Here is a 14385-nt window from a genome sequence, read left to right on the forward strand (position 1 = left end):
TTTTCTTTAAACTGCTACCAGATGTGTTGTAATAAGAATACAGTTACAAGCATAATTCTGACTTACCTGAGTGACTGGATGATGTTTCTCAACAATGACTGAACTCATGGGTGGAGCAACTCCCATCACTGCTAAACTACCACAAATTCTGGCTTTTTGTGCCATATCAGCTCGGCCCGTGATTCGAGCAGTGATTGTTCTTCCTGCTTTCTGTTGAGCAGATGTTATTACTTTTGCCATGGGCTACAAATAAATTAAGTATTAGTTGGTAAAAAATTCTAAACATAATATTTACAATGCTCTAGTATGCCTGCTTAGTTTTATCAGCCAGGTGCCCAAACAGAACATGGGATATTGCAGGTAATCCAGTTATGTTATATGGGACTGAATTTGTTCCACCTAGTTGCAACCTGGTTTATTCCATTTTTTCCACTCTAAGTATAAGATAGCATTTCAAGCAAGTGACTCCTGTCTTGAGGGGAGTAAGGCTAATTTGATACAAATCAAGCAGCATCGATAGTTTAGCTTTGCCCCCTGGCTGCATACTCGAGTGACAGCTGCAGGCACTTCCACCACCCTGGAAAGTCTTTCTAGCAGTGACATGGCAGATACAAAAAAGTTTCCATACAGTAAAATGCTGCATCTTTCTCTGACAGCTGGTAGCAAACTGTATCAGATGGGAAAAAGAAAGGAAAGCAATGCAGAAGACAGTCAAGAAAAGTAAAAAGGACAGTTTAGCAACAAACACAGAAGAGGGAATAAGAGAGACATTTCAAACAGCAGGATGCTGGCATGTTCTTTCCAGAACAAGCAAGGCATGTTCTTTCCAGAACAAAATGATATCATGTGAAACACCAACTGTTCCTGTTGTGCTATACTTAAGTGTACGTGCACTCTTCTATTCTTCATTTTGTCACACTTCCCCCTCCCCCGCTCCCCCTCCAAAAATAATTTAAAATTGTTCCTAACCTAAATGGGTTTCTGTAACATTAACAGACATTTGCAAGCTAGTGTCTCCACACAGCTATGTAAATTCTAAGGCAGTTTCTTCAACTACTTACTTGTGTTGCTCTGAAAAAATGCAGAAATGAAAATACCCAAACTAGTATTTGTTATAATTATGCCTTAAAAAAATAAATAAGTTAATTTTAGCACATTACCAGTTTTTGAGTTGACGCCACACCAGATCCCGCAGCTGTGCTCGTGACGATTACTGGAGAATCAGAATCTAGCCTGGTCTGAGAAGTGCTTGCATGACCCAGGTGGGTAGAAAACTGTGAACGAAACCAGAGTTTACCAAGAATGAGTATAACTTTCCAGAAAATACAGTTTTAGATAGTTTTTTGACTACACCAATTACCCTTCTAAATTTAGCTTCTTTGCAGATATCTTACCTCTAGTCTTACTGTTTTCTGACTAATTTAAAAATACTTGTGTAAAAATTGCAGAAACAGTGTGAATAATATTTGATACTATTAGAATGAAAAATGAGGAAGAGGCAAGCACATCTCCTCTGTTCTAACCTGTACTCTAGCATGAAATTGTTTTACAGTGGCAACGTCTTCAGCATGACTCCAGGGCAGGTCCAGAACATCCAAGCTACTGGATAATGATCTGGCTAAGCTGACATGACAGGACAATAAGCTGAGTTCCCTCAGTGTCTATATACGCTACACCTTTAAAAAAGAAGCTTCAAGTCAAGCCATCTTTTCTTCTTTTCAGATTATATTAAGCTCAGTTTTTTTGCAAAACAACTCTTTAACAGCTTTTTTCCAGAAAGAACCTTAACAGAGCAAATTCTGCTTATTATAGTGACCTTGTCTTCATTAGTTTAACGCATTTTCACTAAAATAAAAAACAGAGCTTAATGAAAGTACAGCAAGTCACAGCAGCTGTGCCCCAGTCACAATACAGTCTGAACATACCCATAGGCTTCTTTTTACACTTAGACTGTCTTCAAATTCCTTCAATTCATGGGCTAGGGCATTTATGTTTGAAAAGATCCAACCAAGGAAGTTCATTTTTGTCACTAGCGAATACAATTCTGTTCCAGCTACACGCTTACCATGTCTTCCAGCTGAAGAGTAGTTGCTGGTGGAGGTGGTGGTGAGGGGGGATTATATTGTGAAGGAGGTAGCCTTCCTGCAACAATGGTACCATTATCATTACTCCTACTTCCTACATCTGTTATTAGAAACAGAAAGTAATGAGATCAGCACATAATCTAGCAAACCCTAAGGGGAAAAAAAAAGAGATAAGTCACAGGAAAAATTTTACGATTCCATTGGGATTTCTGTATAATCTAATTAAAAGGATTGTGGGAATAAATGAGATTGTGTTTTACTTTGACGAGATGCAGCCGTGCCCTTGAGGCTTGTTACAAACAGGTTCGCAGGAATGCAGCTGTGGCCTTGAGGCTTGTTACAAACAAGTTTGTGAAACTTAGAGGCAGAAAAATAAGGATGAGATTGGATATATCCCTGAAGGAGGAATTTGCGTGCACCAGCTTGAAGAACCAATAAGTAACACTGAAGAGACGTGTGGACGCAAGACAGTAGCCAATGAGATGGGTTTTGCTTGCTTGTGAATGCTAGATCATATTATAAAAGGGATAGATTGTAAAAATAAAGTGTCGTCGTCGTCGTTGTCTTCTTCGCTCATCTTCACTTGTATTTGCTTGTCTTTGCCTAAACTCATATGCGGAGTCCGTGATTAATTGCCACAAAGGATCAGCCTGTTCTTTATAGGTGTATATATATATACACATATAAACATTCCCGTATTTGACCCTTCTTTTCTTTTCAGACACTTGGAAATAATATTTTCCAAGGGGCTTGTTTCTGTGTTATGCCTCAACATCCCTGTGGCACTTGCCACATACTTGTAGTGCAAAGACCTGAGGTTTTCCATACTGCTTGCCAATACTAAATACAGTGTGCAAGAGCTGCTCTTACGCTAAGGACCAAAATTCAGTTCAGGTAGAGAGCGGCAAAACACAGAAAGGCCACACTGGACTTCTGTGAGGGCGTAAAATGCTTAAGGGGGCTCACTGTCAGTAAAACAGAATGTTATTTTAACTTTCCTGAGAACGTACTGCAATTTCAAGGAGCCACAGATCATGCTCAGCAGCATCTCATCTCCACATACAATGGCTGGACACTGGCAACTTGCTGGCTGTAGGGCTGGGAGATCTACAGGCACCCTACAGCCTTCATCTCCCCCTACCAGCTGGATAAGCCTGAGCTTGCGCAAAATCCATCCAGGATTCTTTTGTCTCGCAATGCAGACATCCTGGGGAGGTCAGATATGTGCACCTAAGCCCAGTATTTTTTCCAAGCAGTTTCAGCCGTTTCCTTTAGAATACAAACTTCCTTAAAGGAAGCAGAGAGACGTTATTTTTATTTACTCTCCTATTTCTGAAGCAGATGATGCCAGCAGCAGTTCCAGGAGATGGGAACTTTGCCCATTCCCGGGACTAGAGTGACACCGTGTGGTAGTTGTGGGCTTTTTTTTCTTTTGAAGTGAGCAAGAAAAATACAAGGAAGGTAGTTCAAATGGGTGCAATACTCAGAGATTTCAAGAGTGAAAGTATGCCAGAATATGCATTTTGTAAATATATATGTATGTACACACATTAAGCTTAAGCATAGACAGGACCAACGCATAGTTACAGACCAATCAGATCTGATCTGTTACTTAAAAAAGCAGTTAGGTTTTTTTTTCAGCAAAAAGTAATGAATTGTCACTTCAATGCTCCTTTAAATACATAAAGAGGTTAAAAATAATCTTAATATAATAATAATTGAAAAAAAATCATCTGTCAGTAAAACAGACAGACAGATTTTAGACCGTCAACATCGACTCCAATGGACCCATTAAGGTTGTGATACTTGCACACTATTAATAACCTACATTTTAACGTATATTATACGTATGTCATTTGTATATTGTATGTACATTAAATGTACATTCTAATAACCTAATAATAATAAATCTGTAAAGGGACCAAATTCTGCTTTTATTTCCGATGACAGTAGGTGGCATTGCAGTGTTCATATAAATATATAATCACTGACTGACTCTGGCACATGGAACTTTTAATGTCCACAGATTACAAGACAAGAACAAATAATAATAATCATCTAATTTCCTTCCGACTTACCCTTTTCTTTACAGGTTTACAGAAACAATGCTTTCCTATTTCACAGCACTCAGTTACCCATCATTATTTGAGAGACCCACTGCCTGTTGCATGTTTTTGGAAAACAATAAACAAACAAATATAAGATAAAGCTTCAAGAGAGAGTAGTTCTTAATTTATAACACAGTGAAAAATAATGTACCTGAGCAATGCCTTGTAACTCTATTCCTAAACTCAGTATCTTTGAGAAATCATTCATTCTTGACCTTCCCCAAACATTGATGCTATGTTTTCACTGGCACAGAGCTACTGCACTTAGGCAATGCCATATTCTAATTTCCTAAGCAACTGCACAAATACTGTATATATTTAACAGGATCAGAGAGCTGCTCAGGTAAGTATCCTCTTACACCTTCACGTTTTTACTTCCTCTTCATACCTACATTTTTGGGGATGAATTTGTCTGAAGTAGTTCAGAAACTCCTGGTATAAGATTGTTAATTTTAGCAACTGAAGTTACTTGTCTAAGGCCATTAACAACTGCTGCCAGTACAGCTGGTTGTTAAGCCACACGTACAGCTGTGACACTTCTGCTGGCATGGCTATTTTCTCTTTCTGCTGCACCAGCATGATTATGCTTCTACTGCTATAGATTGTTTCACTCCGAGAGGGTGACTTCATTACATCAGTAAGGGTGTGCAGCTCTTTGCTGCGCAGCTGCATGAGTTTTACGAGTGTGCTGCTGATATAATTACACTGGGGTTTCCTGTTCTGGCACAGCACTGCAACTAAATATTGAACCTGGGAGATTTACTTGCCCATTTTGCATTAAAAGGAAAGATTAAGAAAGAAGGAAGAGATGTCTGGGAAAAGCAGATTCATTGCACACTGAGATTCCAGAGAACAGAGGAGGGTTTTCCAGGATTTCCCCCTCACCTTCCCATAATCTGGGTGCTGACAGAATTCTGTGTAATCTTCCACAGTATTTTAAGCAGTTTGCCATCCCTGGCTTCTGGTTCTGCTTTAAGTTGCAGGTTACCATCCTTACAGCAAGGTGGGATGAACAGAACACGTTCCACCTTTCAACTACAACAGTACAAAGTTCAGCATCAGAATATTTCTCAACATACTCAACAGGAATTTTAAAGCAATAAGAGTTGGTAAACTCTGTATTGCCACAAGTCCTTGTATTAAAAAAAGAACCAAGAGAAAAAGGAGAATCGTTTAAAACAAACAAACAAAAAAAACCCCAAACAAAAAAAATCAACAAAACCCCAGACACTCTGTCAGATTAGAGCTGCTTTTTACACTGACCAGGATCTGTCCTGCTGTCCTTGCCCTGAAACATGGTCATTGCTTCCAGATTCAAAGCACATACACCACGCATAAAGGCTTTCTTCATGGTGTCTTCATATTGTTCTCTTTCACTGTGCAGTCGCAGAATCTCAGCTTTTGTCTGTTCCAAAGTAGCAGTTAGCTACAAAAGAGAACAAGGAAAACAGCTGTCTTGTACTTCTGAATGCAAACTGTGAATACATTCCTCAATTAGCTTTAAAAGTCACTTATTATGTTTACAAAGGTATGCATTTTTACTTCAAAATCTCTGATTCACTGAAGATGAACAGCTATTTGTCATTTCTTTGTACTACAGCACATTATTTGTACTAGAGCACGCCAAGGACGAGAGTGCATTCAAAAGGACTGTCAGACACTACCTAACCAGCTAAGCAGAAATGTATCTTGCAAGTTTTTGTCTTTTAGAAGTTTGGCTTCTGACATAAGCTGGATTTCCACAGGAACATGGATGCGCTCAACAGAAAAATAAGTGTTCCCAGAAAGCTATTTAAAGCATAGGGTGAATTGCCACCAGCAATCTCTCTTTTCTCGCTACTGTAAAAAACTAAAAATGCTGAGAAAACACAGATCAAGTTACCTTTGTAACTCACTACCTACTGTTTTTGTGCTGGTAAACCACATTTGGTAAGCCTTAAAATTCTAGGTTTAATTTCTTTTTTAAATACAAAGCTTTTAAAACGTGTATTTTAAAACTGTTTATTTACTGTGCACCAATGCATACGTTGATAACTTCAGCTTAAGCTCTGAAAAGTCTTTAACAAGCTTAATTGGCAAGTTGAAGGCAAAACCAAATTTAAATTCAGCCTTTAACAGAGTAGCTGTTATAGGAAAAATATTGTACTCGTCATGATTATTCGTAATAATAATGGTCTTCTATTTCCATTGTCGTCTTCAGTAAGACTTCAAAATACATAGCCAATATTAAAAGCGTGCTCTTAGAAAATAAATACCATCCCTACTGGTGGGCAAATAGAGATCTGTCTCATTTCAGGAAGAGTCCAATTTACCTCACCTGTGCGGGCAGATCAGCAACATTCTACATCACAGGGGAAAAAAAAAGTCACATCAGAAACCATAGTAGAAACCTTAGATCTCAGATCTTCTTGTGTACTTGGGAGCTCTATTCTGCTGAAAAGCCCTCATGTTTTTCAAGTTTGCTGAGAAAGAGATTTTGGAGGGATGTGGGGTGGGGGAGTGAAGGAGAGAAAGAATGAAAAAAAGGAACCTTATTTTACCTCCACGATTTTGGCTTCATAATCATTGGTGAGCTGAACACAGACATCTTCTGCCCTTAACTGACAGGCTTTTGCTACTTTTTCTTTCCATTTTTCTTCACTAAGAGAGCGCCATGCTGCCCATACTTTCTTCATCAAAGCCGTCCGGAATTGTCTGTCTGCTATTCTATTTGCATATTCCTTAGGAAACAAATATAACTACATCATACACAAGTTCAGGTTTCCTAAAAATTTAAGTACTCAAGAGAGTGTGGATGATTGTTTTACAACTTATTACATAGACCACAGTAGGAACGCCTAAACCGAGTTACACATGCTGCAGTGAAGTGGTACACAACACAGCATCAGCAGCTCAGTATTTTTTCCTGCACACGTGTCATAGAGCGTTACTGTCCCCAGTATAAGAAACCATATTGGTGAACTCCTAGGTTACGCAAAACAGTGGTTTTACTCTTAGCTTAATGACACTTAAACAACCACCTCACATATATGGTGTAACCATGCACATGTGAAGCCATTTAGTGCATATGTGGCACATTTTGATTCGCTGCGGGAACCACATAAAAACTGCAGTCACAAAGTTTGCAGATGATTAGCATGAAACACCTATCTTTTTCATAAGTTTAGACTTCAAGATGCTTTAAAAAGTCCTTTAAGACAATTCTATTATTCTACTCTATTTCAAGATAGTCACCAGACAATATATTTCAGCACTGAATTATTTTTTTCAGAAATGAATAAGTACAAATAAAAAGAGCTGAGTAAAAATCAGACTCCAAATTATTAGCAAATTCTAAGATGGGAGGGAAGGAAAAGAGAAAAGGCTAAACATCTTTGCAAACCAGCAGAGTTTCGGATAGCATCAATGAACTTGAATCTCGCCAGGAAGCTGTACCAATGAACAAAGGTCCCGAATACAGCTTCTCCTTTTTAACAGCCTGGAATGGGAATGGTTTGCAGTCTTGACATGGGATCCTTTGTTTTCTGTCATACTTCACTTAGTAGAGTGTTTATGTTAGATGCCTGACACAATGCCCAACATTTTGTGTGTGACTAGCTCTTAGCTACTTCAAGTTTTGGGAACGTGAGAGAAGAGGGCAGCTGAATTGTGAAAGCGGCTTCCCCCAAAAATGTGATACTGTATCATATCACTGTTCGAACGTAATGTGTTTGAAATTTAGATAGCGATTCCCTTAGTGCCTACTTCAAAATGCAGATATTGCAAACCATGGTGGATTTGCTGTGAGCTGATCACAGTAATTGGAGCAATATAAGACAAGTATAGGTTTGATTTTTTCCCCGTCCCAGAGGGTATTCTGACAGCTGCGTTCTTTTTAGAATTGATATTTTCAAACTGTTATTTGACATTGTCAAACACATCAAAATAGAAACACTGTCATTTCTTCAAACTGTAGCAGGAACTGCAGCAACTCTGACCCTTTTGAATTCAGAGGTTTCATTTGCATTGCATTTTTATTTTGCACACATACCTCTTGTTTGGCTTTAACATGCTGAATCCGCCACAGTGTAAACCTTCTCATCAACTCTATTCTCTCCTTTTGTCTCTCTAATGCTTGGGTCAAGTTAGTAATCACCTGCAAAAATATTTATTAATGCTATTTCAATAGCTATGATCTTTGTAAAGTCAAATAGAATGAACTTTATGCATCAGTTATTTTTCAATTAAAGCATTTGCTTTTCACAGATGCTTTCTACTAAATCTTCCCCTTAGTCTAATCAAGTAGAAAACAATAATCAGAGTTTAAATCAGTAGTAAAATTCCTGTGGCTTCAACGCTCAGATTGAAGCACTTAAACACTTTCACTAAGTATTTTTAGGAAAAGTTCAACTGACTTGTTATTTCATTCTACATCTGCAGGCTTCTGTGCTACTTTCTAACAATTAAATGTTACTGTAGCATAAGGTCAGAAGAATCACTTATTTGCAAAGACAATTTTGATAAATCAGGAACATTTGTATTAAAAGTTTGCTTTAGTGCATTATTAATTAACAGAAGTGTAAAAAAACTATTTATCTGCAGAAAGCGTATTCAATTTTCCAAACAGAATAAACAGGCTAAGGAGTTTCTAAGAACTAGAAAAATCTCATTAAGAATTGTTATTCTCTTTAAAAGATCTAATGAAAGATATCATATAGGCCTACAGCAATCAAAACATTTGAGAGGCAAGGTGGCCTCCTGGACAGAGAATGCAACTAGGGACTTTTACCACCAACCTCTAGATATGTTTTCATTAGTATACAGAAATAGCTGAGGTTCCCAGATTAAAAATTAGGTCAGGCTTGATGTAAATTGGGTACACCAAATCACAAAGTATTTCTCTATATTTTTTCCTAACTCGTTAAGCTAGATTCTGCCATCAGTCACACCTGAGCAACTCCAGTAGGCAACAGTGACAAATACTGGGACTCTTGGGAGTAACTTAAAGTTACTTTAACTACTGCCTAAAGATTGTGAAGAACAATATTTTATGATGTTATATGCTAACATATGTTAATATGTCATACTGCTTATGTTATATGCAGTAATTATTGAACATACATTAATGAAATTAATGATACTTAAAATAAATTTATCCTTAAATCAACAAGGTTATCCAGCAAATAGTACAAAACTCCTGTTTTGTTTCAGTACGGGATTTCCTACAAACTGTATCAGTCAATCTTCAGTATGTTTAATGAACTATTACTAGGCAAAAGCTTGGTTTCTTTAAGGTGTTCAAAATATCAAAGTCAGAAACAAATAAAGGTCAATTTGATACATCTGAAGTAATTTAAAGCTGATCCATCTCTATATTTTTAAGAATGAGTTCTTCATAATACTGTATTTTAATAAATCTAGTATAAGCTACTTTTCACTACTTACATGTGACTAATTCTAACTTTTTGCAGTTTCAGAATAACTTAATAGACTCAGCTATATAAAGTTTATCTAAAATCAGAAGTAAATTTGCATAAATTGTCAACAAATCAATAAGAAAATAGAAAGCAAAAGAAATTAATATAATTAATTACTTTTGTTGAAAAAGTGTCATATACTAACATAAAACATCAACTTTAGATGCTGCATGCCTGCTAGTACACACTAGAAGACTTATCCTAAAACCATGTTTGTTAATTAGTATATTTTTGCCATTAAAAAACATCTGTGAGATTTCCAGTGTGAAAACAAGAATCGACAGTATTCATAATATTTGTGAGGCTGATTTACTTTGGATTATGCCCATGTCAGAATACAGCAGTTTTGATGAATGTGGTGTGATACATGGAAGCACTGCCACCTACCATTAAGTTAAATAATTTTCTATTGAAAGCAATTTTTTTTTTAAACAGAACTATAAAATTGGATGAAGACATAATTTCTTTGGTAGCAGAAAAAAATACTGCTTTCAAATTATCACTGAGAATTATGGTGCATTAAACATGAATGACATACAATGATAGCCAACAGAATTAGGTATGTTTGATTGGTATACACTGAAATAACTGTGGTTCTGCACATATGTACTACTTAAATGATATTATACTAATTCTGTTCTTGTAATGTTACAACACTCATATTTTCTTGGTCTGTAAGATTAGACTGTTTTCCAGATGGACACAGAACATCACCTTCCCCCATATTTTAACTCCCTCAATGGACATTTTTTTAAAAAAAAGAAAATAGGAATTAAAAACCCAAACTCCACTAAGTGTTCTCAAGTAGAAGGTTACAAATTGGGATAGCAATAAGAGGATTCAATTACATTATGTGACTGCAGGGCTGCCAAAATTTTATATGCATTTCTACAATTCTAGTTAACTTTGAACTTGTTGATATAGTTGATAGCAGAAAAGCATAACTGAGAGACCTCAAAATGTACAAACCTAAGAATTTGTAAAAATATACAATTCCTAAGAATCCTAAAATACTCTTTAACATTTAGGAGACTGATGCTCATTTAAGATTCAAGAACATCAATCCAATCATTGAAAAATTAAAGGCTTTTAAAGTGTAAGAGCTAACAGACTCATCTAAGCCAGTATGACCTTCATGAAAAAAATGAGAAACAACAATAGACCCTAGATTTAAGAGGCAAACAATGCAAAATGTGTACATACATGTTAAATTTCCATTGTTAGTATGGACAACATTATTAGCAACAATGATTCTTTGTCTACTATACAGTCTAAATATATTATTTAGTTCCCTATGTTACTTGCTGCAAGAAGAATTTTGTTATTCAAAGAGACAGACCCAAAAATTCAGTGGGGGTATTTTTAAAGAGAGAGGAACTGTTGAATTATAAAATTGAACTACTACCTCATCTTTTCTGCCAATAGAGATTTCGTAAGTATGTAGCAACTCCTTCAGGTTTTCCATTTCATTGCTCAATTGTCTCACATGTGCAGCGTGTTTCTCTTTTTCTTGTTTCATTTGAAGCTTGTGATGTTCGATCAAACTAAGCTTCCATTTTCTCAATTCAGTCAGAACATTTGTCTGAAAAGTTAAAGGGATGACAGCAGTGCAATTAGTAAAATTATTCCCTCCTCCCTAATCTTTTAATCTTAAAACACTTGGCAATTAAGGAGACATGAATATTCTACAGTGACGCCTTCATTACGCAGGCTGTTTGTATCTATAAATATTACCAGACATAATGAACTATTGAATGATTAATAACCAAACATCCCTAACGGAGAAAGTTATTCCAAAGTTCTTGAAACAAGGTATTCTAGTACTTAGATGCAATATGCAACAACAACAACAATCAATAAGAAAACCACCATTTCCCAGTGCAATCACACTGCAACTTTTCCTGTACTCTCACTTATTCTACAAAACACTGACATCTGTATATGATTTTTAAGGATTCCGTACAAAATAAATACCTTAAGACTTCCACTCCAGAGATCAAGTATGTTTTCTATTTGAGTTACTTTTTCATCAGGTAAAGTTAATTCAGTCACTATGGTTTCGTTGACTTCTCTTGGACCATGTGTGGACCCTTGTGAAGAAGTCTCTTCTGAAAGAACAGGGCAAAGTCTTTCCATATTGGCTTCAGAAGGCTCCTTCACGGATATTAAGACTAAAAATGAAACAGAGAATAAAAGATTGATACTCTGAAAAGGCTAACTGGTATGCATTCTGGATGGAAGTCAGAAGCCAGGAACTAAAAAGAAACCCAAAACCCCAAAATATTTATGCCATCAGAAACCTCCTTTCCCCACGTAAAACAAACAAATTCAAATATATGCCTCCAAGATACAAGTATATTTCAACCAACAGCCATATTTTAACAGCAGTCAAATAAAAACTACCACTCCCTTAAAGCATAGAATCTTTTAATGTCATTTGATGTTAAAGAGGATGCTCACAGCAAGTACCAAAAAAATAGCATTGCCAGAAACAAAAAGCATCTCACTAAAGACTTCTTGTTGGTTAACATCTCAGATCAAAAAAATCTAAAAACTTCTGCCATTTTCCTTAACGAGACTGTAAACTCCTGAGGCCAGGGGCCTTCCCTTGTGCATTCAGAACGCAACCTGTGGGTATATTTCAATGCTGGTATGTACCTGCACCCATTTCCCTTACAGCCTTTAATTTGCTCAACTAATTAGATTTTAAACTCTCTGAGAAAGGAAATATCTACTATGAATTTATATAATGCCTTAAACAATAAGGACTCACTTTCAGGTGGTATGGCTAACTACCACTGCAATAAAAATAAATACACGCCCAGAAGCTGATGGGCATGCGTTTGGGTTCCAAGTGATGGGAAGAAAAAAAAATGAGCTAAGAATGAAGAAGCTAATACATAAGTAAACAGAGGAAATTAAGTATTGTTTCCTATTTAGTTACTCCTTACAGAAAATTTGTTATTCAAGTTGACAGCTGAATAAAAAAATTTGGAAAGAAAAGGGATTAGTAGATTCCTGGTATTAATAACAATCAGGACAACTTCAAAAGAATACTCTCCTTCTTTCATAAATGGAGAGAGGAAACCTCCAATATTTTAGTCTTCATTTCTGAAAACAAATATTGTCTGTACAATTGGTTTCATAGTGGATGGGTACTGTTTTTTGGTACAAGCGTGCAGAGACAAGCTTAACTGTTTGTCACAAAGCAGTATTTTCAGTGGGTACCGGAAATGTATGTTTCTAATTTATTCAAGGCCAAGCCTGATGGTTGACACTCTTTTACAGTTACTGTCACTGTTAGGTCTCCTGTACAAAGGAAGTGAGAAAAGCTGTCTGGCTAATACTCCGCTCCATCAAATAGGTTGAATTGCAACTACTACACTCATGCTCCAAAACAAGAAGGAAATAAGGAAGAACTGTGATGCAGGGGCATTTACAACTGCTTTTCAGTGTTTCTCCCAAGGCCATATACAACTACGCATCATAAAATGATCATCATCTTGATCTAAAGAAGCCCCATCTGACACATCATTTCTCCAGACTCAATTCCCTACTCCGTTACATAAGCAGAAGACCATAAACAGATTATTCCCAATCACACCAGTACATTAAGATCAGGCTGTAGCTTTTTGTCATTGTTTCTCCTGCCAATGAGAGAAGTATTGCTTAGCTAATGACAGAATTTGAATATTCATTGCTCGTAAAGATCTCCAAAAAATATGACATGCTGGACAGATGACCCAGACTACTTGAAATACATCTAATTTCAGTGATGAAGACTGTGGCTGGCCTTTCAGAATATAAAGTATTTGGCAGTGTTATTAGTGTCAAGTATTGCCAGTTCTGTCCTTCACCACTTGTTCCCATTCCTGCGTGTCACTGTGCTCCTCCTTCAATTGTGACGTTGCTGTAAAATGTGTGAACGTTTGTTTTTATTTTTAAACTTTTATTATTTGCTTGCACTACAAAGATATCCAACTCACACAGCACAGTTTGCAAGATATTTTCAAAGAAAAAACCCAAACAAAATGTAACCAATTAAAACAGGATATTAAGCTAGACTGACAACTGCTATAGTCCAAGAGCACAGTATTACAAGTTCATCACCTCCCTCCCCTTAATCCTTCCTATGTACAGATTATCTTAACCCTGCTTCCATTTTTCTCATTTACCATAGAATATATCCTTCACTGAATCCACTGAGTGTATCTGTTACATATATATATATCAGCATCTCATGTAATTTATCTTGGCCTTCCAGTATTGCCATAATTTTCTAGTTGTCTACATATTAAATTTCATTCTTATTCCTAATGCTCTCCTTCATCCACCCCTATTCCTTCCACTGCATTACATGATGCCATTCAGTTACAGTGCACTAAGGTACCAAGGACATGGAACCATTTGGAAATGATAAAGTAGAAAAATGTACTTCATTAAATAATCCCCATATGCGTTTACTCCAACAAATCTCTAGACCATATTCTTGTTTATAGCAGAGGTAATGAAATCAGCTGCTTTTGCAGATGTCTGTTACCCCAATTCTATTGTTTTGGTTTCTTTCTGTGCTCTTCTAGTATCTGACTTTTTCTGCTTTTATTAAGTAAATAAGTCTGACAGACTATTCTCACGCATGATCTGCTATCAGTGGCCCAGGCTGAGGGTAGCAATTTGCCAAAATATAGTTTTTTAAAAAATCTTCTCAGAAGTTTAATGGATCAATACTGAGGACTG

The 14385-nt window shown here is 36.6% G+C and overlaps 1 protein-coding gene across 8 annotated transcripts in view; it reads right to left on the reverse strand.

The window, feature by feature from the left end:
• The window catches only part of POC5 (POC5 centriolar protein), a 30875-nt gene that overhangs the window by 2079 nt on the left and 14411 nt on the right, over nt 1-14385 (reverse strand). For 6 of the 8 annotated variants that reach the window (XM_087742534.1, XM_087742528.1, XM_087742535.1 and 3 more), the window contains 9 exons: nt 11623-11819; nt 11054-11230; nt 8223-8327; nt 6733-6912; nt 5456-5618; nt 5078-5227; nt 2066-2184; nt 1161-1274; nt 67-243 (listed from right to left, as the gene is read on the reverse strand). In XM_087742534.1, coding sequence (XP_087598660.1) covers nt 67-243; nt 1161-1274; nt 2066-2184; nt 5078-5227; nt 5456-5618; nt 6733-6912; nt 8223-8327; nt 11054-11230; nt 11623-11784 — 1347 coding nt within the window. In that variant the 5' untranslated portion in view covers nt 11785-11819. The remainder of the gene's footprint in view (nt 1-66; nt 244-1160; nt 1275-2065; nt 2185-5077; nt 5228-5455; nt 5619-6732; nt 6913-8222; nt 8328-11053; nt 11231-11622; nt 11820-14385) is intronic. The other 2 variants (XM_087742531.1, XM_087742530.1) reach the window with 2 other exon arrangements.

This window comes from Nipponia nippon, unplaced genomic scaffold, assembly GCF_047370975.1.
Source record: "Nipponia nippon isolate SJK-2023a ecotype South Korea unplaced genomic scaffold, ASM4737097v1 scaffold_8, whole genome shotgun sequence".
In the NCBI taxonomy this organism is placed as follows: Eukaryota; Metazoa; Chordata; class Aves; order Pelecaniformes; family Threskiornithidae; genus Nipponia; species Nipponia nippon.